At 40.3% G+C, this 21,281-nt stretch overlaps 1 protein-coding gene across 2 annotated transcripts in view; it reads right to left on the bottom strand.

Moving 5' to 3' along the window:
- The window catches only part of MANBA (mannosidase beta), a 112,243-nt gene that overhangs the window by 67,925 nt on the left and 23,037 nt on the right, over positions 1–21,281 (bottom strand). For both annotated transcript variants that reach the window (XM_043571616.1, XM_043571625.1), the window contains exon 5: positions 14,673–14,796. In XM_043571616.1, coding sequence (XP_043427551.1) covers positions 14,673–14,796 — 124 coding nt within the window. The remainder of the gene's footprint in view (positions 1–14,672; positions 14,797–21,281) is intronic.

Raw genomic sequence — 21,281 nt, 5'->3', positions numbered from 1 at the left:
GGAGTCACTGGGGCTCCTGACTGGCTCAGTCAATAGAGCATGTGACTCTTGATCTCGGGGTTGTGAGTTCAAGCTCCACATTGGGCTTAGGGATTACTTTTAAAAGAAGTTACACGTGAATTTTCAACGGTGCAGGGGGGTCAGCACCCTAGTCTCCATGTTGTTCAATGGTCAAGTGTTATTTAATCAAGAAATATTTGTATGTGCCATGTACTCTGCTAAGTGATGAGAATTAAATGGTGGCCAGGATAAATATGGCCCCTGACTTCATGTCTAATGGGTCTTCATGTCTTAGACTTCATGTCTTAGACATGTCTTCATGTCTAAGAGTCTAATGGGATATAGACAAGTACAATGGTGAGATTATACCAGGATGGGAGATATATGAGGTTATTCTGAGAAAACATTCACAGGAAGAAAGGTCACCTAACTTATAGAGGGTGAGGGAAGGCCTTTGTGAAAAAGCAGTATGTAGCAGAGCCCAGAAGTATGTCAAGTTCAAAGGCAGATGACAAGTATTCTAGGCACTATGAGAAGCAAGGGTGAAGAGCCATGAGTGAGGAAGAACAATCATTAACAAAAACTTGAGCAATAATGAAACTGGTAAGGGAGATCAGTGTGACTGAGGAAGTAAGCAGGGTCCAGCTCATGCTGGGTCGTGTGAGGAGTTTGGGAACTTCACCCTAGATCAATGAGGACCCACTGGAGATTTTTCATCAGAAAGGGTAACACGATCAGATCTGCATTTAAAAAAAATTACAATGAGGGGCGCCTGGGTCGCTCAGTCGGTTAAGCATGGGACTTCAGCTCAGGTCATGATCTCACAGTTTGTGAGTTCGAACCCCCTGTCCGGCTCTGTGCTGACAGCTCAGAGCCTGGAGCCTGCTTCAGATTCTGTGTCTCCCTCTCTCTCTGCCTCTCCCTTGCTCACACTCTGTCTCTCTCTCTTTCCAAAATAAATAAAACATTTAAAAAAATCTTTTTAAAAAATGACAATGATACAGCAGGATAAAAATGGAAGAAGCAGAGAGACGTGAAATTTCTATCTGTGCAAAAAGGATAGAAAGCACCACTTGGAAAATCTTGGAATGGAGACGAGGAAAAGAAAAAGGTAGCAAGGCTGAAAAGGAAGGTCATGGGGAGAAAAGATGAGACAGCTGCCCTGAGGAATGAGACTTAGGGAGTGGAGTCTGAGAATGGGTTAGAATGTTTCAGGAGGTTTCGAAGTAGCATGTTATATTATGTGCAATATAACACCTTCCTCTATCATCCATTAAATTCACATTGTTTAATGTCTCCAGAATTGAATCTGTGCATTTTAAAATAAGACAGCATGCCAAAGCAGGATTTGGGCGAGAGCAAAGTAGAAAAGCAGACCCATATTTTTTAGGTTACACAGGAGACACCAGGGATGAAGTACCCAAAAAGGCTGGATAGGCAGGCTGTCAGAGCCACCAACGAAAGTTCTCATTCCTTCCTGCCACAGAAAGGGAGGACGTGACTGGTACAGATGCAATTAGCTTTCTATGATCTATGGCAAGAGACTGAAGAAGTTCCTGCTTGAGGGCTTCCGTTTTCCTCTTTGAAAAAGGGCCAGGAAACGGTTATCAGCTGAGAAATATCTTAGAGACTCTTCTCCCACAAATAAGGAGGAGGGTTCGATTATCATGGCTCTGCCACAAATGAAGAAAAAACATGTGTGCTGATCAATGACCAAAGACTTTATAACTGACATTCTTTACAAATGTACAACCACACCAGACCTATTGTAAAGATGGTCATACCACATCCCATCATCTGCATCTCGTATCAGCCAAAAGTACAGATGGGTTGGATGTGCACAGAAGTAAAACTAATCCTGGACTTAAGAACTATTTTTACTTATTAAATGATTCATTCTTAGGAACATTACTCAATGAGCCCTGAATTAATTTGTTCTGATCCAGCCAATTCTGTAGTTTACACACCCACAGCCTCCAAGTTTTTCTAAGATACAGTAAAATATATCAAGACAACCACGCTTATTTGTTAAAGATACTTTTCTCCTACCAAGAACATATGAAGTCTCTCAATTTTCCCTTTACAGCACCTTTATTGTTTTTAAACAGAACCACACACTATAATCTTATCTGAATGTATTGATTTTCTAAAATATCCCTAAATCTTTGACAACTACATGACCTCCCCATCGTATTCTGTCTGGCTTCCCTTACTATCTCTTATTTCAAGAAACAATAATAGATAACATTGACCCAGAACTTCCTACGAACTAGGCACTGTTTTATGCTCTCAACATGTATTAACTTATTTAAGCATCACAACACTGCTATAAGGTAAACTCTATTATTATAATCATTCTATAAATGAGAAAACTGAAGCACAGAGGAGTTAAGTAACTTGCCCAAGATCACAGAGCTAGTAAGCTGCAGAGCTTGGATATGGACAGTCTGAAACTGTCTATATAGAGAGTCTATATAGAGACTATATAGTTAACCTCTAAGTTATGCCAATCATATCCAAACAATTTCCCCAAAAAACATGTCTTATTGGTGTTCAAGATTTTTACAGTAGGGAGGAGGTTTAATTATATAGGGGAGCATTTGTTTTAATGATATCAAGTGATGATAGACAGCAAATATATCTTTTGGTGAGTCTTTAACCATAACAGCACAGATTCATAAAACTTTTGAACTAGAAATATGTTGACAGATCACCTAGTCTACTTTCTGATTAGTGTTTGATTCCCTCTAGACTACCGGCTGGCAAATAACTGGTCCTTGGGCAAAATATAACCTACCTCCTGTTTTAATAAATAAAACTTTATTGGACTGAATTGTGTTCCCCACCTCCCCAAAATTCATAGGTGGAAGCCCTAACCCCCCAATATGATTGTATCTGGAGGTAAGGTCTTTAGGAAGTAATTAAGTTAAATAAAGTCACAAGGCTGAGGACCTAATCTGATAGGTCTATGGCCTTATAAGAGAAAAAGATCTACCTCCTTCTTGTCCTCCCTCCATCTCTCCTTCCTGCCTTCCTTCCTTCCTTCCTTCCTCCCTCTTTCCCTCCCTCCCTCCCTTCCTTCCTTCGTTTTCCTTCCTTCGTTCCTTCCTTCCCTCCTTCCTTCCTTTTCTTTCTTTCCAGCACCCCAATCATGTGAGGACACAAACCAGGAAGAGGGCCATCACTACAAACCCACCAGCCAGCACCTTGATCTTCGCTTTCCCAGCTTTCAATGTCTTGTTGAGGCCACCCGGTCTATGGTATTTTGTTAAGACAGGCCAAGCAGGCTATGACAATAGCCACGCTCATTTGTGTACATGTTGTCTTCTGTTGCCTTTGCACTACAATGGCTGAGTTAAGTAGTTACAACAAAGACATTTGGCCCCCCAAAAGACTACAACGTTTACTATCTGAATCTTTACAGAAAAAGTTCACCTAAAATATTTCCCCCAAAAGACTATTCTAATCTAATATCTGTAATGAAAAAAAAAAAGCCTCTGCCTCACAAAATAGCCTTCCCTTTTGCTAGCCTTGACTATTGTAAAGTCATTCTTCACATTGATTTGAAATCCCCTTTTCTTTAATTTCCACCTGAAGATTTTAGTTCTGCCCTCTAGGTACCTCCTACCAACTAATAACCACCAAGTTTGAGCTGACTCCTCGGACGTTTCCTATTACTTCCTCTTCAGTGGAAAATCAGCTGCTTCTAAGGGCCTCTGACAGGAAGACAAATAGTGTAATTCCCAAAGGTTACTGGCAGTCTCTATTGCTTCTAACACAGAAAGCTCTAAAGTAAATCATCAGTTCTCTGGGGCTCATCTAGTTAAGTTCCTTAGGTGCCACTAACTGAAAAAACTAAGGCTGCAGAATGTAAAAACCCAATATGAAGACTTACAAGCCTATCGTGTTATCAGCAGATACACTATACTAACATATTTTGCCCTCTCCTCTTCTTACAAATGGAATACAACCTTTCCTTCCAGAAGCCCTGGAGAATTTAAGTAATTTAGTTTCACAAAGCACATGTAGAGTCTTAAATCATCAATAATTTTCCTGGTATTATCTGGTCACTTCTTTTTACTTGCTACTTAAAAAAAAACTTTTTGGGGCGCCTGGGTAGCTCAGTCGGTTAAGCGTCTGACTTCGGCTCAGGTCATGATCTCACGGTCCGTGAGTTCAAGCCCCGCGTTAGGCTCTGTGCTGACAGCTCAGAGCCTGGAGCCTGTTTCGGATTCTGTGTCTCCCTCTCTCTCTGCCCCTCCCCTGTTCATGCTCTGTCTCTCTCTGTCTCAAAAATAAATAAACGTTAAAAAAAAATTTTTTTTTAAAAACTTTTTTTTTTAATGTTTATTTGATTTTGAGAGAGAGAGACAGGGTGCAATCAGGGGACAGGCAGACAGAGAGGAAGACACAGAATCCGGGCTCCAGGAGAGCAGGCTCCAGGCTCTGAACTTTCAGCATAGAGCCCAACACGGGGGCTGAACCCCCAAAATGTGAGATCATGACCTAAGCCAAAGTCAGACACTTAACTAACTGAGCCACCGAGGTGCCCCTACTTGCTACTTTAAAAATACATAATCCTGTTTCTAGTTTCTAGAAACTTTCTAGTTAAGGGGAGCTCCCTTTTATAAACTAAGACCCATTTTTAGGGGCACTGAGTGGCTCAGTCATACACATATATGTACAATGGAATATTACTTAGCTATCAAAAAGAATGAAATTTTCCCATCTGAAACAATGTGGATGGAGCTAGAGTATATTATGCTAAGCAAAATAAGTCAGTCAAAGAAAGACAAATATCATATGATTTCACTCATATGTGGAATTTAAGAAACAAAACAGATGAATGTAAGCGAAAGGAAAAAAATGAGAGGGAGACAAACCATAAGAGACTCTTCCTTTTTTTAGTGTTTATTTATTTATTTTGGGGGGAGGGCAGAAAGAGAGGGGGAGAGAGAATCCCAAGGAGGCTCCACACTCAGTGCAGAGCCAGATGCAGGGCTCAATTCCACAACCCTGAGATCCTGACCTGAGTCAAAATCAGGAGTTGGATGCTTAACTGACTGAGCCACCCAGACACCCCAAGACACTAACTATAGAGATCAAACTGAAAGCTGCTGGAGGGCTGGAGGGGAGGTGAGCGGGGGATGGGCTAAGTGGGTGATGAGCACTGGGTATTACATGTAAGTGATAAATCACTAAATAATACTCCTGAAATTAATATCACACTACATGTTAGCTAATACTTAAATAAAAACTTGGGGGAAAAAACTTGGAAAAATAAATAAAAATAAAAAGCTTTTGCACAAAAATAAAGAAGCAAGCTACTGAATGTGAAAAGATATTCACAAATGAAATCTCCTATAAGGGGTCAATATCCAAAATATATAAAGAACATATGCAACTCAACACCAAAAAAGAAGAAATAATCCAATTAAAAACAAGCAGAGGACCCAAACAGACATTTTTCAAAAAAGACATACAGATGGCCAATGGGCACATGAAAAGATGGTCAACATCACTCATCACCATGGAAATGCAAATAAAACACAATGAGGTATCTATCATCTCACACCTGTCAGAACGGCTAGAATCAAAAAGACAAGAAATAACAAGTGTTGGTGAGGATGTAGACAAAAAGGAACCTAGTACACTGTTGGTGGGAATGTAAATTGGTGAAGCCACTGTGGAAAACTGTATGGAGTTTCCTCAAACAGTTGAAAATATAAATACCATACGATCCAATAATTCCACTACTGGGTATTTACCCAAAGAAGACAAAATCACTAATTTGAAAAGATATATGCACCCTATGTTTACTGCAGCATTGTTTACAACAGCCAAGATATGGAAGCAATCTAAATGTCCACTGATGGATGAATAGACAAAGAAGACACTGTATATATGTGTGTATAATGGAATACTACTCAGCCACAAAAAAGAATGGGCCTAGTGGGTACCATGCTAAGTGAAATGAATCAGACAGAGCAAAACAAATACTGTATGACTTCCTTTATATGTGGAATCTAAAACACAAAACAAAAGGCAAAAACAGATACATGAATACAGAGAACAAACTGATGGTTCCCAGAGGGGCAGGGGTTCGTAGGCGGGGTTGCAAAGTCGATAAAGGGGAGTGGGAGATACAGGCTTCCCATCACAAAATGAGTAAGTCACGGGAGAAAAGGTACGGCATGGGAAATATGGTCAATAGTACTGTAATAGTGTGGAATAGTGGCAGATGGTAGCCACACTTGTGGTGAGCATAGCACAACATGTAGACTTACTGAATCACAATGCTGTACACGCAAAAATAATGTAACATGTGTGTCAACTATACTTCAATCAAAAAATAAAATAAAAAATAAAACAAAAATCAACAAAAGAAGGAGACTAAAAAAAATGCCGAACGATGCCTATGACTCCCCAGCTCTCCTGAAGTGGAATGCAAATAATTCCAAAAACAGAAAGTACCGGGATGGGGACAGTTAAGAAGAAAAACTATTAAACTGCCTCCAAATCAGGTCTCCTTCCCTATCACACCAAGTCAGTTGTATATCCTCTCCTCATCCTGACGCATCAACTCTGGGCCCAAACAATAGGGGAATTCTATTAAAACAGGGTAGACAGGCAAGACTGACCTGTTTTCTCTACAACTTGAGGCCTCCCCAGGCCGAAAGACTCAGTGATGCCCTCGCTGATGTCCTGCTCCCTGAAGAAGAGACTGCAGTCTACGGTGTGTTCCATGTAACCTCAATCAGGCAGGAACCCAGAGGATGGCAGGCAGTGTGGTTCTGGCCACTGCCTCATTTTCAAATTTTTCCAAAGCTGATTCAGTGAGGTCTCTTTACCTTTTTATTGTAAGTTTATTTATTTATTTTGAGAGAGAGAGAATGAGCAGGGGAGGGGCAGAGAAAGCGGGACAGCGAGAGAATCCCAAGCAGCCTCCATGCTGTCAGCACACAGAGCCAACGCAGGGCTCAATCTCACAAACCATGAGATCACGACCTGAGCAGAAACCTAGGGTCAGATGCTTAACTGACTGAGCCACCCAGGCGCCCCCGGGGAGGCCTCTTTAAAAACAAACAAACAAACAAACAAACAAGGGACCTGGGTGGCTCAGTCAGTTAAACGGCTGACTTCAGCTTGGGTCTTGAGCTCATGGTTCAGGTTGGAGCCCTGCGTCAGGCTCTGTGCTGACAGCTCAGAGCCTCGAGCCTGCTTCTGATTCTCTGTCTCCCTCTCTCTCTGCCCCTCCCCATTTGTGTTCTGTCTCTCTCTCTCTCTCTCTCTCTCTCTCTCTCTCTCAAAAATAAACACTAAAAAAATTTTTTTTAATAAAAAAAAAACAAACATGAGTCTGACTTGGGTGGAAATTTGTACAAAGCATAGGCAGCTACACACCCAGAATGATGTGTGCTGCTTCTTCATGCAAACAACCTTCAAGACAACTCCAATTTGTGTAAATGTGGCCAATACGTTAACCTTAAAATTCTCTAAAATATGCCAGCTCCTTTTATATTCCTATATGGTCTACTTCTTTGTCAAGATGTGGTCAGAAAAAAAAGAAGACAGCTTGGGTTGCCTGGCTGGCTCAGTCAATAGAGCGTGCAACTCTGGATCTCAGCGTTGTGAATTCAAGCCCCTGTTGGGTGTAGAGATTACTTAAAAATAGCATCTTTTTTTTTTTAAAAAAAGGCAAGAAAACAGCTTTATTCACAGTTGTCTAAGAGGGAAAAAGAAGTATAACACGACATGGAAGTAGAAAAATAAGACATAGCTGGGGCGCCTGGGTGGCTCAGTTGGTTGAGGGTCCAACTTCAGCCTAGGTCATGATCTCCTCATTCCCGAGTTTGAGCCCCACATCGGGCTCTGTGCTGACAGCTCAAAGCCTGGAGCTTGCTTCAGATTCTGTGTCTCCCTCTCTGTCTCTCTGCCCTTCCCCATTCATGCTTTGTCTCTCTCTCTCAAAAATAAAAAAACAGTAAAACATTTTTAAAAAAAGAAAAATAAGAGATAGCTGAGTTATTTTAATTCAAGTGTGTACACAACTACCAAAAAGATTCTCAAACCATATCCTAAACTTTAACTGATTATAATTAAGCTGCAAGTAGCAATGTCTTTATGTAGTCATGTGTCTAGCTTCAAGAAAAACTGAATTCTTCTATACTGATACCCTCACTTGGTTGTAATTACTGCCATAACTTACAAATCACAGGAAAAGAACCATGGAATGTCAAAAGCAGAAGAAACCTGGCAATCTTCTCATCACTTTGTAGATGAGGTTCCTGAGACCTGTAGAACCTAGCTCAGAAGCTCCAGAGCCAAAGGACAAAGAGAGGGCCCATGTTTCCTAGTATAATGTTCTCCACCTTGCATACATCTCTCACAGAAACACCTGCCAAAGAGAAAAACACTAGCAGGCACGCACGGATTGAAATCTGTATATGAGCAATGAGGAAAACCAAAAGCAAAAGTACTTTTACGATCCAGGAATCACACTACTGGGTATTTACCCAAAAAATACAAAAACACTAATTCAAAGGATACAAGCACCCCTATGTTTATAGCAGCATTATTTACAACAGCCAAACTATGGAAGCAGCTCAAGTGTCCATCGACAGATGAATAGATAAAGAAAAGGTGCTCTCTCGCTCTCTCTCTCTCTCTCTCTCTCTCTCTCTCACACACACACACACACACACACACACACACACACACACACTGGGAATATTACTCAGCCATAAAAAAGAATGAAATCTTGCCAACTGCAACAACATGGATGGAGCTAGGCACAATAAGTCAGACAGAAAAAGACAAATACCATATGATCTTACTCATATGTGGAATTTAAGAAACATAACAAGCGAGCAAAGGAAAAAAGAGAGAGAGAGAGAGAGAGAGAGAAACCAAAAAACAGACTCTTAACTATAAAGAACAAACTGATGGCTACCAGAGGGGAGGTGGGTGGGGGGATATGTGAAATAGGTAATGGGGATTAAAGAGTACACTTATCATAATGAGGAAAATAAAATAAAATGATAAAAAAACAAAGCAAAGGCCTTTCAGAATCTTAAGTCGAAATATAAGGTACATTCAATGTGAAATAAAGCATTTGGGGGAGAATGTAACATTAAAATGTTAGCCTCTTAATAAAAAAAGGGTCTGTGAAAAAGAACACTGATATCTACAAACATAGAGAATGTGTCTGACCCTCTCCTAATTCATAATTACATGTTGCCACAGTTTCTTCATTTGTCAAAATACCATCTTTGTAACCTAAACTATCTCATAAAAGCATAACAACAGTTATGGGAGCATCAAACAGTAGAAGTATATTTCCTGAATTATGTACTGTCTGTAAACCTTGACAGGCCCTATAAATTATACCCCAACCAAAAAATGCAAGATGGTAAACCTACTTAGAGGAACAAAATATATCCAAAGGTCATGGTTAGGAACACACGATGGCGTCTGGGGGGTTAAGAACTAGCAATGAAATGGAAGAACATTCGGGTCAGCATGGGAAGGATCTGCAAAGGATGATAGGTTGCTTATGTAAGATGAAAAACGATGCTTCATCTCATTGGGGGGAAAAAGCTATTCAAAGATAGCTGCCTTGATTAGCTTCACCCTGCTGAGCATCTAACAGCTCCTCCTTCTGCCCGCTTGCTCCTTACATCTTTAATAGGTGATGAAAAGCTGCAGTGAAGAAACAGTAATGACAACAAGCTGAAATGACCAAGCCACCGAATATTTAAATTCAAACATAGGATATTTCCCTGTGTTCCTGCTAGGATTATAGGACAGCCTTCCGCAGCTGCTTTTCAAAGAGCGAACAGCTTGCATTAGCCAGAAAGGCAGGCTCACAGTTAGTTACAACAGCTGTCTTCCCCTTCTTTACCAAGCAGCAAGATCTCCTTGCTTACTCAGCAGGACAAAATCCTCAAAGAGGAAACTAAAGCAAAAGAGACGCAAAGCAAAATCTCCCCCAAACAAGGATAAATTGGTAAATTCCAGGGCAAAAAAATCTACTCAGGCAACAAGGTAGCTAATCACAGGAGAGATCATTCAAGCAACCTACCTACCCATAAAGATGTTTTCAAGGGTAAATGCTGTTATTTGATGAATAAAGAAATTCAAAGAGGAATGAGAAAAGTGATGCAAAATGAATGCATTCAAAAAGATTGCATTAACCAAGATTGACAAATCTTTGCTTTATTGCAATATTATATTCACTATAGGCAAAGGGCTGCAATGACCTTCAACACAGGCTTCTGCTGGGCAGGCCGAGGTCAAACCAAAAGCTAAACTCACCTCTCCAACTCACAGGCTAGGTTTCTGAGTTGGAAGGAGTGGGTGCTTTAGGCTGAGGCAGCAAGTAAATTTGGATAGGGTGGGAGATGGCAGCATTTCTGGGTAGGATGGAAGCGCCTACACACAGGTCAAAGATGTACAGCTCACCTCAGCTCAAGAGGAGGGTTCACATACTGAAAACACCTCTGTGCTGGTTTTTTTTTTTTCTTTCTGACTGTGGTAATGAAAGATTAAACAATGTAGCATTTCATCAGAACACACATAATTTGGACTTAATGTGTGTAAGTAAGCTTATGAAAAGCTCGTAAGACCAGACGATCATCCTTGCCTAATAAATTTTGGGGCATAATGGGAACGATTCACAAATATTACAAATATGATTACACATATGAAAGACCTAGCATGCAGAAGATGATCAACAAATGAATATATGTATCTCTTTCTCTCCCCCTCTCTCACTTTGTCTCTGGGTCTCTCGCACAGACACCACCACCAGCACCCACAGCTGCCACGCAGGGCGTGCAGTTTGGGCCACATCATTTGCTTATAAATGTCCTAATCTTTGGAATTGGGGCATCCACCCCTACCAGCTATCTTCTCCCTAACTCTTCTTCCCACACCCCTTGGAAACCCAGGTCCAGCCAGACTTTCCCCTCCCCTTCCCCAGCAGGGCATTCTTCCACCCCTTCCCTAGAGAAAAGAACAGGAGAATCTTGCTGGGTTTCTACACCCAGTAAAAAACATCTGAGCTTCCCTTTTCTGCACCAGAGTCAGTCTTTCACCGTCCAGAACACTGAAAATGTGGGTGCCTAGAACAGCTACTGCTATTTAAAAGCTGAGTTAGAGGGGCTCCTGGGCAGCTCAGTGGTTGAGCGTCCGACTTCAGCTCAGGTCATGATCTGACGGCTGGCTCATGGGTTCGAGCCCCACATTGGGCTCCGTGCTGACAGCTCGGAGCCTGAGCCTGCTTCTGATTCTGTGTCTCGCTCTCCCTGTGCCCCTCCCCTGCTCACACTCTGTTTCTCTCTTTCTCAAAAAAATAAATAAACATTGAAAAAAATCTTTTTTAATGATAAAAAAAATAAAACCTGAATTAGAATATTTCAGGGCTAAGGAGGAATTATTCAAATAAATATTTTCTAATAAGGTTTTAAAGAAAGTCACATCAATGAATTGGTACCTTTAAATATCTAGATAAATGGCAAGAGTTAAGATATAACAGGAGTAATTCTTGCTTTCCTTTGACCTCAGTATTTTTTTCAAATATAAATTTGTTCTTACTATGTTAAAAATTAAGAATATGTGAAAATCATTGAGGAAGCTGAGGTTAGGGCAAAATCAAACAAATGACTACAGAATACTGAAAAATGAAAAGTTTAGAAACCTCCATCATAAGGACTGAGAATGCAGAGAAGGAAAATATATATATATATAATGATACATTTATTATATACATAAAGTAAACTAACCCACAAGAATTTCAAGTTAATTTTCAAAAAATAAAGAGCCTTTTTTTCTGCACACAAACTGGGGAGTGTGGTTGGTCATTTGCTCTTCAGTGGTAAACTCACCAATTTTAAATTCAGAAATGATTTGAACATTTGGAGAAGCAAAAAGGTGATCTTTTTGTAGCCTCAGCAGGGAGAAAGCAGAAAGTGCCACACAGTCAAATTCGTTTAGCCTTTCCTAATGAGTTGGCTGAAATTACTAAATAGAGTCTCTTAACTGCTTTCTTCCCTTACTGCAGAAACAATATAAGCTCAGCATAGAAATCTGGAAAAGACAGTTGAGCAGAAGAATAAAATACAAACTGTGTGTAGCACTATTACCCAGAGATAGCCACTGTTTGCTTTGGTTCTGACCAACCTCATTTCATGCTTAAATTTTAAAAATTAAAAGATTTGATTTTAAAGAAAAAATACATGTATCTGGTTTTAACTACAAACTAATCCTTTTAAGAAAACTTGGGGCGCCTCGGTGGCTCAGTCGGTTAAGCGTCCGACTTCAGTTCAGGTCATGATCTCACGGTCCGTGAGTTTGAGCCCCTCTTCAGGCTCTGTGCTGACAGCCCAGAGCCCAGAGCCTGCTTCAGATTCTGTCTCCCTCTCTCTCTGCCCCTCCCCGCTCGCACTCTGTCTCTCTCTCAAAAATAAAACATTAAAAAATTAAAAATAAATAAATAAAAAACTTTTAGTGCCTCTCACAATGCCTGCCTCAAATTATGTACCAAATAAATGCATAAAAATATTAGCTTATTCTCTTTATTATTTTCCAACTTTCTCTTTTTTTAAACGTGTTTTTTATTTTGAGAGAAAGTGTGTGTGCATGATTGGCGGGGGGGGGGGTGGGAAGGCAGAGAGAGGACAGAGGATCCCAGGCAGGCTCTGCACTGACAGCAGAGAGCCCCATATGGGGTTCAAACTCACAAACCGAACCGTGAAATCATGACCTGAGCCGAAGTCAGACACTTAACCAACAGAGCCACCCAGGCGTCCCATTATTTTTCAACTTTTAAATATCTATTGATTTCAGGGATGATTGCTGTCTTTCAGAGAAAAATTGAAAAAAAAAATTCTGGAAAAAATTCCTAAAGGAAGTTCTTCATCTCACTTTTACGTGTTTATGCTTCAACTGTCTTTATTATATCAAATAACCAAATTGAAGTCTATAAAATTAATCAGAAATATAAGAATTACTGCTTGATATGCACAGGGCATATCCTATGAACAGGAAACATTTTTCTATATGTTAAGTATGAAATATACTGCAGTCACAAAATAGGAAAAATGTAGTTGACATGGGGAATTGATTACACTGAATCTAAATTAAATTTTAAACCTCATTTAAGTTGATTTAATCCAGACAAAATTCACCCAGTCACTAGTGACTAATAAACTGAACTCTAATGACTCATACTCAGGAAGAAATGTTTAGCTTCATATTCAAAATTTTAAATTAAACTAGAGCAGTGTTATTCAAATGTTTTCAGATATCAGGGTATTTAGTATTCATAGCACTTCTTGCAAACCACCCAAAACACTGATTAAGCTTCAAAACAATGAAATAAATAACTTCTTGCGAAATCAGACCTCTCCTCACACTGGATTTTATTATATACCTGAGAAAAAAATATTGGTGGGGATGGGGAAGAATGAACCATCCTTTGATTTTAGTAGCAGAACTCAGTTCAAGTCATACCTCTGAATACTTTAGAAGCACTAAACTAGAGAGCTGTGGGCAGCCACATTTGCACACGCAATTTAAACTGCGTCTTTTCATGCCTTTTTAACATTTAGAAATGCCAGCAGCACCTAACAACCTCAATTATTAACCATCTCTGATTTGCTTTTTTTTTGTCTTCTGTCTTTACAAGACTGATTTGGCTGGATGGAACAGCAATGTCAGGTCACCAGGACTCTTACACAGACACACCGCCACATTCTTGCTTGCTGATTCCATCCAGTTAGGCCTGCACATAACTGGACCGAGCCTCGCAAGGTATCACTCAAGATCCCCCTTCACCGATTTCCCTGACTTCTCAAATCCTCACTGATCTTTGATCTCCTGAACTACCAGCGTCCCACCCCACAAGGTTATTACACAGTCTTGTTTGGTGTAACTGTTCATATCTTCCCTCCCTTATCTCCACCAATGTGCAGGCACGAGTATACTAACTCTAGTTCCTTTCTAAACAAACAAACAAACAAACAAACAAACAAACAGTGCTGGGCAAACAACTCAACAAAAATATCTGACCGGCTTTTCATGGATTCGTGGACCTCAGTGAAATTTCTGACATTTTATTCAGTGCTCCTGTCTTGGGAATCATTCCTTTGGCTGAGAAAGTAGTATTCTTTATCTTACAAAATTTTCTGTATGCTCTGTGTGCGTTCCGGTTTATTTTCAACTCTTAACAAGGCTAGTGTGGCATGGCCTTCAGAGGAGAAAACGCGCAGTGGTAGAAAGGCAGCCCAGTGATCGAAGCAAATCAAGACCTCAGCACAGTGAAGTTCTCAAAGCGGGGACAGAGGCCGCAGGGAGGCGCACAAAACAGCAGGCCTTTTAGAAGGAACACTTAGCTCAGAAAAACCCAGAGCTACTCTGGCTTTCTCTCATCTTCTTTTCAAAATATGTTTAAAAGTATCTATCTACCTCCTTCCTGCTTTATACTGTAAATTTTCATGACAAATCACAGTCTGTGTATATTTTTCACACATAGAAATTTAATGTGCCCCCCAATTCTTTTTAAATGAACTTCTGGAAAGTATATCTATATCTTCAGATTATAAACCCAATTCTTATAACATAGAGGAGGCTCAAAAAAGACAAACAAGAAAGCACATATCTTAGCTTACCGTAGATAGGGGAAAACGTGAAGAAGTTCAGATGACAAATATTATAGGCTTCGATTCTGACATCTTTCCAGATGCCCTGGGTAGGGAAGGACGGCCCCCAGTCCCAACTAAAGGAACTCTGCTCCTGTAATTTCCAGGGGGGGGGAAAGATGCATTCCAATTACCATGACATTTAAACAACTGTGAAAAGCTTTTTCTTTTAAAATATTATATGCATGCATATTAGTTTGCTAGGGTGGCCATAACAAAATACTACAGACCAGTGCCTTCAACAACAGAAATTTACTCTTCCACCGTTCTAGAGCCTGGCAAATCCAACATCAAAGTGGGGGAAGCTTTGGTTTCCTCTGAAGCCTCTCTCCTGGGCTTACAGAGGGTCACCTTCTCACTGTGTTTTCACAGTCTTTTTCCATGCACACACACACATATGCGTTTCCTCTTCTTACAAGGACATCATTCATACTGGACTATCTCCCACCCTAAAGGTCTCACTTTAACTTCATCACCTCTTTAAAGATCTTATCTCCAAACAAGGACATCATTCATACTGGACTATCTCCCACCCTAAAGGTCTCACTTTAACTTCATCACCTCTTTAAAGACCTTATCTCCAAACAAGGTAGATTTTCAGCCACTGAGGATTAGTACTTCAACATAAAAACTCAGGGGAGACATACAATTAAGTCCATACTCTGTGTATATGTGTGTGTCCCATATGGAGCATCTAAAATGGCCTACAGTTGGGGTGCTCGGTGGCACAGTCAGTTAAGCGTCCAACTTCAGCTCAGGTCATGGTCTCACAATTTGTGAGTTTGAGCCCCGCATCGGGCTCTGTGCTGACAGCTCAGGGCCTGGAGCCCGCTTCGGATTCTGTGTGTGTGTCTCTCTCTGGCCCTCCCCCCTCACACTCTGTCTCTCTCTGTCTCTCAAAAATGAATAAACGTTAAAAAAAAAAATTTTAATGGCCTACAATGATTCCCTCCTGGTATTCATGCCCTATGCAATCCCCTCTCCTCGAGTATGGATTAGACCTAGTGAATCACTTCCAACCAAGAGAATACAGCAGAGGTGATATCGTTTCCAAACAAGTTATTAAAAAAACTGCAGTTTCTGTTTTAGGTGCTCACTGTTGCTCTCTCCTAGCCATGAGGGAAGCCAGCTGCCATGTTGTGAGGCAGCTCAGTGGAGAGGCCCACATGGCGAGTTTAGAAGCCAATCTGAGGCCTACTGATGACCACATGTGTGAACTTAGGCACAGACACTTCAGACCTAGTAGAGCCATGAGATCACCACAGCCCTGGTCCTTTTTTGGCTTGACTGTAACCTCATGACTGGCCTTGAACCAGAGGCACCCAGCTAAGTCACTTTCAGATTCCTGACTGATAGAAACTATGATAAAAAATGTTATTTTAAGCTGGTAAGTTTGGGTGTAATTTGTTATACACCAGTAGATAACTAATACAATAACTCATATAGGAACCTATGCAACATAGTTAAATTTGGCAGAAATGTTTTAAGAACATAAATCTGATTATTTACATTTATTCTTCAAAAGCATATGATTCTGAAGCAACACAATTAGTCACTCTTTAAACTTCTCCAAAATATCTCTGAACCTAGCATTGTATTTAAATTTAATACCATAAAGAATATTCTATTTAAATGCAATAACTATAAAAAATGAGGAAACATTTAAAAATAAAGATAATCAAATATGTGAGGTTATGAGCTCAGCTTTTAAAAAGGAATAAGCACACCTGTTGAGATGAGCACTGGGTGTTGTATGGAAACCAATTTGACAATAAATTATATTTAACATAAAAAATGTAAAAAAATTAAAAATAAGAATAATAAATAAAAAGGAATAAGCACCAGAGGAAGAGGGAGTACTGAGATTTTTCTGAATGGAACATTTTAGAACAGAGCCCGAGGAATTGGCAAACTGTTCTCATTTAAAGTATTATTTGCTGGGGTGCCTGGGTGGCTCAGTCAGTTGAATATCCAACTCTGACTCTTGATTTCAGCTCAGGTCATGATCTGAAGGTAGTAGGATCAAGCCCCATGCTCAGCACTGAGCCTCTTTAGATTCTCTCTCTGTCTCTGTCTCTGTCTCTGTCTCTCTCCCCCTCTGCCACTCTCCCCCTGGCTTGCGCCCTCTCTCTCTCAAAAAAAAAAAAATTATTATTTCATAAGATCTGTATATATCTAAGAGAGAGATAAATTAGTTTCCACTACAGAGACAAACAAAGAATTAAAACTACTTCATAGCATCCACGTTTGTATCAGATTCTCATGTTTGGAATGAAAATCATCTTGGGGTTATTTACTGAAGAGTTTATAAGTTCATTCAGGTACACAATTCCTTTCTTAGAGACAGGAATAAGGAGGAGGGCAAAAATATTCAATATCTTATAAGGCAGACTATTTTCCCCACCAAGGGCTACAAATCACTCCTATTCATACAACTTCTCCAAATAAAAGTTTTCACTTATTCAAAAAATGTTTGTGAACTGCCTTCTTTGTTTCAGGCTGGAAGTACATCAGTATACAAAACAGACAGTCCTTCTGTTTACAGTGTTCACAGTACAGCAGGAAACTCAGGTATTGAATAAACAATCACAAATGCAAAAGACATCGACAGGGGACAGTATAATGGCGGGGGGTGGGGGGTGTCAGAACAAGTTTCCCTGAATAATAGTGACTTTTACATGGTGATCTGAAGGGTAAGTACCATTTGTCCAGTGTGTTTAGGGGAGAGGGAACTAAAAGCATCCTTTTCAGAAGGAACAGCATGTACAAAAGCCTTGAGGTGCAAGAAACTATGGTACATTGCAGGAGATGAAGAGGGAATGATGGGAAGAGACAGAGAGAAAACTGGAGAAATGGGCATGAGCCAGACAGAACTAAGACCCATTACTTTAGCCTAAAGGCAATGAGAAGCTGTTGAAGAGTTTTAAGAAGGGAGTGCTGTAATGATTTTTGTCTGAAAAGAACATTCTGGCTGTTCTGTAGAAAATTAATTGGAGGAAGGCAAATGAGGTTGCAGGATACCAGTTAGGTGGTCAGGGCAATATTTCATGCAAGAAATTATTACAGATTGAACTCAAGCATGGTAGTAGAAATACAGCATGGGAAGATTTAGGAACTATTAAAGTCATAATGTCCACACGGTCAAAATGACTCAGTGGTGTGTTGGAGGAGGGAAAAGAGACAGAGGGAGTTACCAAAAATAACTCTTAGGTTTCTGGCTTTAGCAACTGTTCTGGATGGCATTCCATTCAGCCAGACAGGGAGCCCTGGGAGAAGGGTTTAGATCCAAGCACAGTGTTGGACATCCTGAATCTTTAGGTCCCCAGGAATCGGGCAGGTGAAGATGCCAGATAGGCAATCCAGTATAAGGTCTGGAATTGAAGAGAAGTCTGGACTGAAGATACAATATTAGAAGTCATTAGAAATTCGACTGGTTATTGAAGAAGTGAAGCTAAATGAGATAGTCTAGACAGGGTATAAAATGAGAGACAGAAAGTGTCTATAACAGAAAGAAGCATGAATAATATAACTTCCAAGAGGGGGAGGTTGATCTGGATAAAGCAACTTAGAAGGAATGTCCAGAGATGTAGTTGGAAAACAAGGAGGATGGTGGAGAATATAGCTAAGAGAGTAGCTGAAGTGAGAGGTCCCACCATCCAGGCAGGACAGAGAAGGAAGCAGAGACAAGAGGGGGTTTGTGCTGATATCTCTACCCCACTAACTGCATATAATCAGTTACACACTTAAGAAGTCTATAATTATAGAAATAAGTCTCCAAAATAAGTAATAACACCACACTACATTTTGTTTTTTTAATGTTTATTTACTTTGAGAGAGAGACAGAGAAAAAGAGAGCATGCTCTTGAACAGGGGAGTGGCAGAGAGAGAGAGGGAGAGAGAGAGAGAGAGAGAGAGAGAGAGAGAGAGAGAGAGAGAGAGAGAGAATCCCAAGCAGGCTCTGTGCTGTCAGTGAAGAGCCTGACATGGGGCTGGATCTCACAACCGCAAGATCATGACCTGAGCTGAAATAAAGAATTAGATGCTTAATATACTGAGCCACCCAGGAGCCCCCTCCCACTCTACATTTTGAATAGCTGTATAGCACTCTACAGTATGCAAAGTGCATTCACATTATTATTTCACTATATGCTCTTACCAACACAGTCAAGAAGAGAAGGGATTAGCTCCATTCACAAACGATGGACTTCCCTAAGATCTTTATGGGTCATAAATCCAGAATTCAGATCTAAGATTCCTGCCTTGCTCTCCCAATTCAGGCCTCTTCCCACTGGACCATGTCAGTATAGCCAGAAACAATAAGACACAATTCACTGTTCTGGCAAGTCTGCCCCAGGGTTAGTGCTCTACACACTGTGAGGGCAGAGTCATGGGTCTGATTCTTGATTTCAGGGACGAGGGCTTTGTTCTATCAGGATAACCTGAAACTGTGTTTTAAATGCCACAGATTGAATGGGGGGCAGAGGGAAAATACTACATAGATATATGCATAACATATATATCATTTTACTGAAGACATGAAAAGTAAATTAGGATTCAGAAAGTCCTCATTCTGATAGAAGATGAGAGATAGAAGAGGAGAGAGAAAAAGTGCAAACTTTAGTGTTCAAACCATTGTGCCATGTGACGCCAAAGACCAGAAACAAGAGATGAATTATAAACAGAGGTATAAGTACATAGTATTCCATTGAATACCTGAGTGTTCGGTTACAGATGATTCCTTTATAGTAACAGGAGCAAATGCTTATATTAAGAGACTGATACTACACCTAAAACAGTCAAGCAAATTGCTACCAAATATTTGAAGTGATTACAGAAAGACCATATAGAGGTCAGAACTGAAATTTAAAAGTGTCCTTAAAGATGGGATACAGGTGTGCTCTTTCAAAGGGGCACATGCGCCCCAATGTTTATAGCAGCACTATCAACAGTAGCCACGTATGGAAAGAGCCCAAATGTCCATCGATGGATGAATGGGTAAAGAAGATGTGGGGCGCCTGGGTGGCGCAGTCGGTTAAGCGTCCGACTTCAGCCAGGTCACAATCTCGCGGTCCGTGAGTTCGAGCCCCACGTCAGGCTCTGGGCTGATGGCTCAGAGCCTGGAGCCTGTTTCCGATTCTGTGTCTCCCTCTCTCTCTGCCCCTCCCCCGTTCATGCTCTGTCTCTCTCTGTCCCAAAAATAAAAATAAACATTGAAAAAAAAATTTTTAAAAAAAAAGAAGATGTGGTATATATATACAATGGAGTATTACTCGGCAATCAAAAAGAATGAAATCTTGCCATTTGCAACTAAGTGGATGGAACTGGAGGGTATATGCTAAGTGAAATTAGTCAGTCAGAGAAAGACAAAAATCATATGACTTCATTCAAATGAGAATTTAAGATACAAAACAGATGAACATAAAGGAAGGGAAGCAAAAATAATATTAAAACAGGGAGGGGGACAAAACATAAGAGACTCTTAAATACAGAGAACAAACTGAGGGTTGCTGGAGGGGTTGTGGGGGGGGATGGGCTAAATGAGTAAGGGGCATTAAGGGGGACACTTGTTGGGATGAGTACTGGGTGTTATACATGGGGGATGAATCACTGGAATCTACTCCTGAAAACATTACTGCATTATATGCTAACTAACTTGGATGTAAATTTTAAAAATAAATAAATAAAAATAAAAAAATTAAAAAAAAGGTACTGACACAACTTTAGCTAGGTTGAGTTAAACAAGAGGGGGTATAATTTTGACCTTAGTACTTATATTACGGAAACACAACCTAATGATTAATCCATCCATTCTGTAGAGAGCCACCTAATGTAAATAATCAGAATTTATCAACTGAGGTTTTTGCTAACAAGTACTGGAAAAATACAGTTTGTCTCTTCACAATGAAACCAAGGATTATATTTGTTGTTAAAACTACATGCCAATTTCTGAAGAAGTTAAAAATAGAATTACCATACACTCCAGTATCCCACTTCTTGGGATATATGCAAAAGAACTGAAAGTAGGGTCTCAAGGAGACCCGCGGGCACTGGGGCACCGGAGGCTCCAGTGACCCATTCCATAGAATGGAATATTATTCAGGCTTAAAAAGGAAGGAAATTCAGCACATGCTACAACATGGAGAACATCACACTAAGTGAAATAAGCCAGGCATAACAAGCCAAATAGGATGTGTGTGACGAATAGGACAGTATGATTCCACTTAGATGAGTAGTGAAACTCACAGAAACAGAAAGAATGGTGGTTTCCAGGGGCTGGCTGGAGGGGAGAATAAGGAGCTGTTTTTAATGGGTATAGGCTTTCAGTTTTGCCACATGAAACAATTCTTGAGATCGGTTTCAAAGCAAAGTGAATATACTTAATACTAGTGAACTACACACTTAAAAATGGCTAAGATGGCAAACTGTGTGTTGTGCGTATTTCACCACAATTAAAAATTTCTTAAATAAAAATAAAATTAAAAACTAAATGCCACAGGGAAGCCCGGGTGGCTCAGTTGGTTAAGTGTCTGACTCTTGGTTTCGGCTCAGGTCACGGTCTCACAGTTCATGAGTTCGAGC

Source organism: Prionailurus bengalensis, chromosome B1 (assembly GCF_016509475.1).
Source record: "Prionailurus bengalensis isolate Pbe53 chromosome B1, Fcat_Pben_1.1_paternal_pri, whole genome shotgun sequence".
Lineage (NCBI taxonomy): Eukaryota > Metazoa > Chordata > Mammalia > Carnivora > Felidae > Prionailurus > Prionailurus bengalensis.
The sequence above is the reverse complement of the archived record's forward strand: the minus strand, read 5'-3'. Positions and strand labels throughout refer to the sequence as shown.